General features: G+C 36.6%; 1 protein-coding gene across 1 annotated transcript; it reads left to right on the top strand.

The window, feature by feature from the left end:
- The first annotated feature begins 362 nt into the window (after positions 1 to 362).
- Positions 363 to 1,373, top strand: LOC119676578. Its single transcript, XM_038087820.1, has one exon. It carries the CDS (start codon positions 363 to 365, stop codon positions 1,371 to 1,373), a length of 1,011 nt encoding a protein of 336 aa, XP_037943748.1.
- The last annotated feature ends 251 nt before the right edge of the window (positions 1,374 to 1,624 follow it).

The raw sequence follows: 1,624 nt of genomic DNA, 5'->3' as shown, positions 1-1,624 counted from the left end.
AGCTATTTCTGGTTTTAATTTTTTTATAATTGATGGATTGTATCGACAAAACGTAGTGCAATTTCAATAATCATCTATATTACGGCCAAATGTGTGAATGGAGTTCACGGTGTGTACATTGTGCATGAATAAAGACATACTGACGAAAATTAAAACTGATGAGGTGTAAATTTTGACTTAAGCTTGTTGAACTAATTGATTGTACACAAAGATTGTAGGGCAATTTGTATAAAAGTTATGTGCGTCTCAAGTTTTGGCACAGATTCAATACACTGCTGTTCAACGAACATTCCATAAACAAGTAGGAACATGCGTGGACTTATTGTATGTAATTTCTCATAAAAATAAACATTTAGCAAGGAATGGAACCAGCACTTATTTTACTAAAATTCTATTTCATATTTCAGATACTTTGCCTTGCAAGCTTAGCTGTTGCTGCACCACAAGGATATAATTATGCACATCAACAAGATGTATTACCCACATCATCTGGCATTACATCAAATTTAAATGGTGTTGCGCAGACTAGTCAAAATTTTGATGCAGTACAACAACAAATTGATGCCTTTGTTAATGCTAATAATGGTGAACAGTTCATACCAACTGCTCCAGCGGCAGTGCAACAACAAATCTCGCCTGCTGGTATACCAACAGCACCACAGGCACGTTATTTGGCGCCTGCTGTAGTTGCTGCGAATGCCTTACAAGCACCAGCAGTCTATCAACAGCAACAAAATCAAATTGCCGAAAAATCTGCTGAAGCTTTGGTGACAAAACGGTTCTTTATACACAGCGCTCCAGAAGAAGAAGAGGAGGCGAGAAGTGAAAAAACTATAACAGTCGGTCAAGCACGCAAAAACTACAATGTTGTCTTTATCAAGGCGCCATCAAGAGCTGCACAAAGAACATCCGTCAAAATTAGACCCGCTGCTAATGAGGAACGTACTGTCATCTACGTTTTGGCCAAGAAACACGACAGCAGCGAAGTTGATGCTCAAGTTATTGAACCTGCAACCACAACTAGTAAACCCGAGGTCTACTTTATCAAATATAAGACTTCAGAGGAAGCTGCTCATGCACAGCAAACCATACAGGCTCAGTATGACAATTTGGGTGGTTCCACTTTTATTTCAAATGAGGGTGTCTCACCTGTTACTTCTGTAATTGGTAGTTTGGATGCAGTGAAACATGCAGCCGCAGCTACTGAAGTAGATCAGCCTGAGCCAGAATATGTTGCTGCTGCACAAAACTCTTTGCAGTCTCAGCAGCAACAACAGCAGTTGCAACAAGCAGAAGCTGTTGCACCTGTACAAAACCAATATAGTCAACCCATCAATAATGCATATTTGCCACCATCCAGATACTTCCATTAACATTTTCATTAGTGAAGCTTTACTACTTTTTAGTTGTTGTTTTAGCTTAATCAATTGTTGTTATTGCATTTATTTTGTTGTTTTAATTTAAATAAATTGTTTTTCTCTTAAAATTTTCTTTTTAATTTAAGTTACTTAATTTAAGTTTCTTGCAATTATAGACCTTGCTAATACTTATGATATATACAGGTATTGTTATAACATATGTATAAAAATTTTTAACCTAACTTGTCATGTAAAACTAATATGTT

The sequence above is a fragment of the Teleopsis dalmanni genome, chromosome 2 (assembly GCF_002237135.1).
Source record: "Teleopsis dalmanni isolate 2A chromosome 2, ASM223713v2, whole genome shotgun sequence".
Taxonomy (NCBI): domain Eukaryota; kingdom Metazoa; phylum Arthropoda; class Insecta; order Diptera; family Diopsidae; genus Teleopsis; species Teleopsis dalmanni.
Note: the sequence above shows the minus strand (reverse complement) of the source record. Positions and strands in the feature narration are given on the sequence as shown.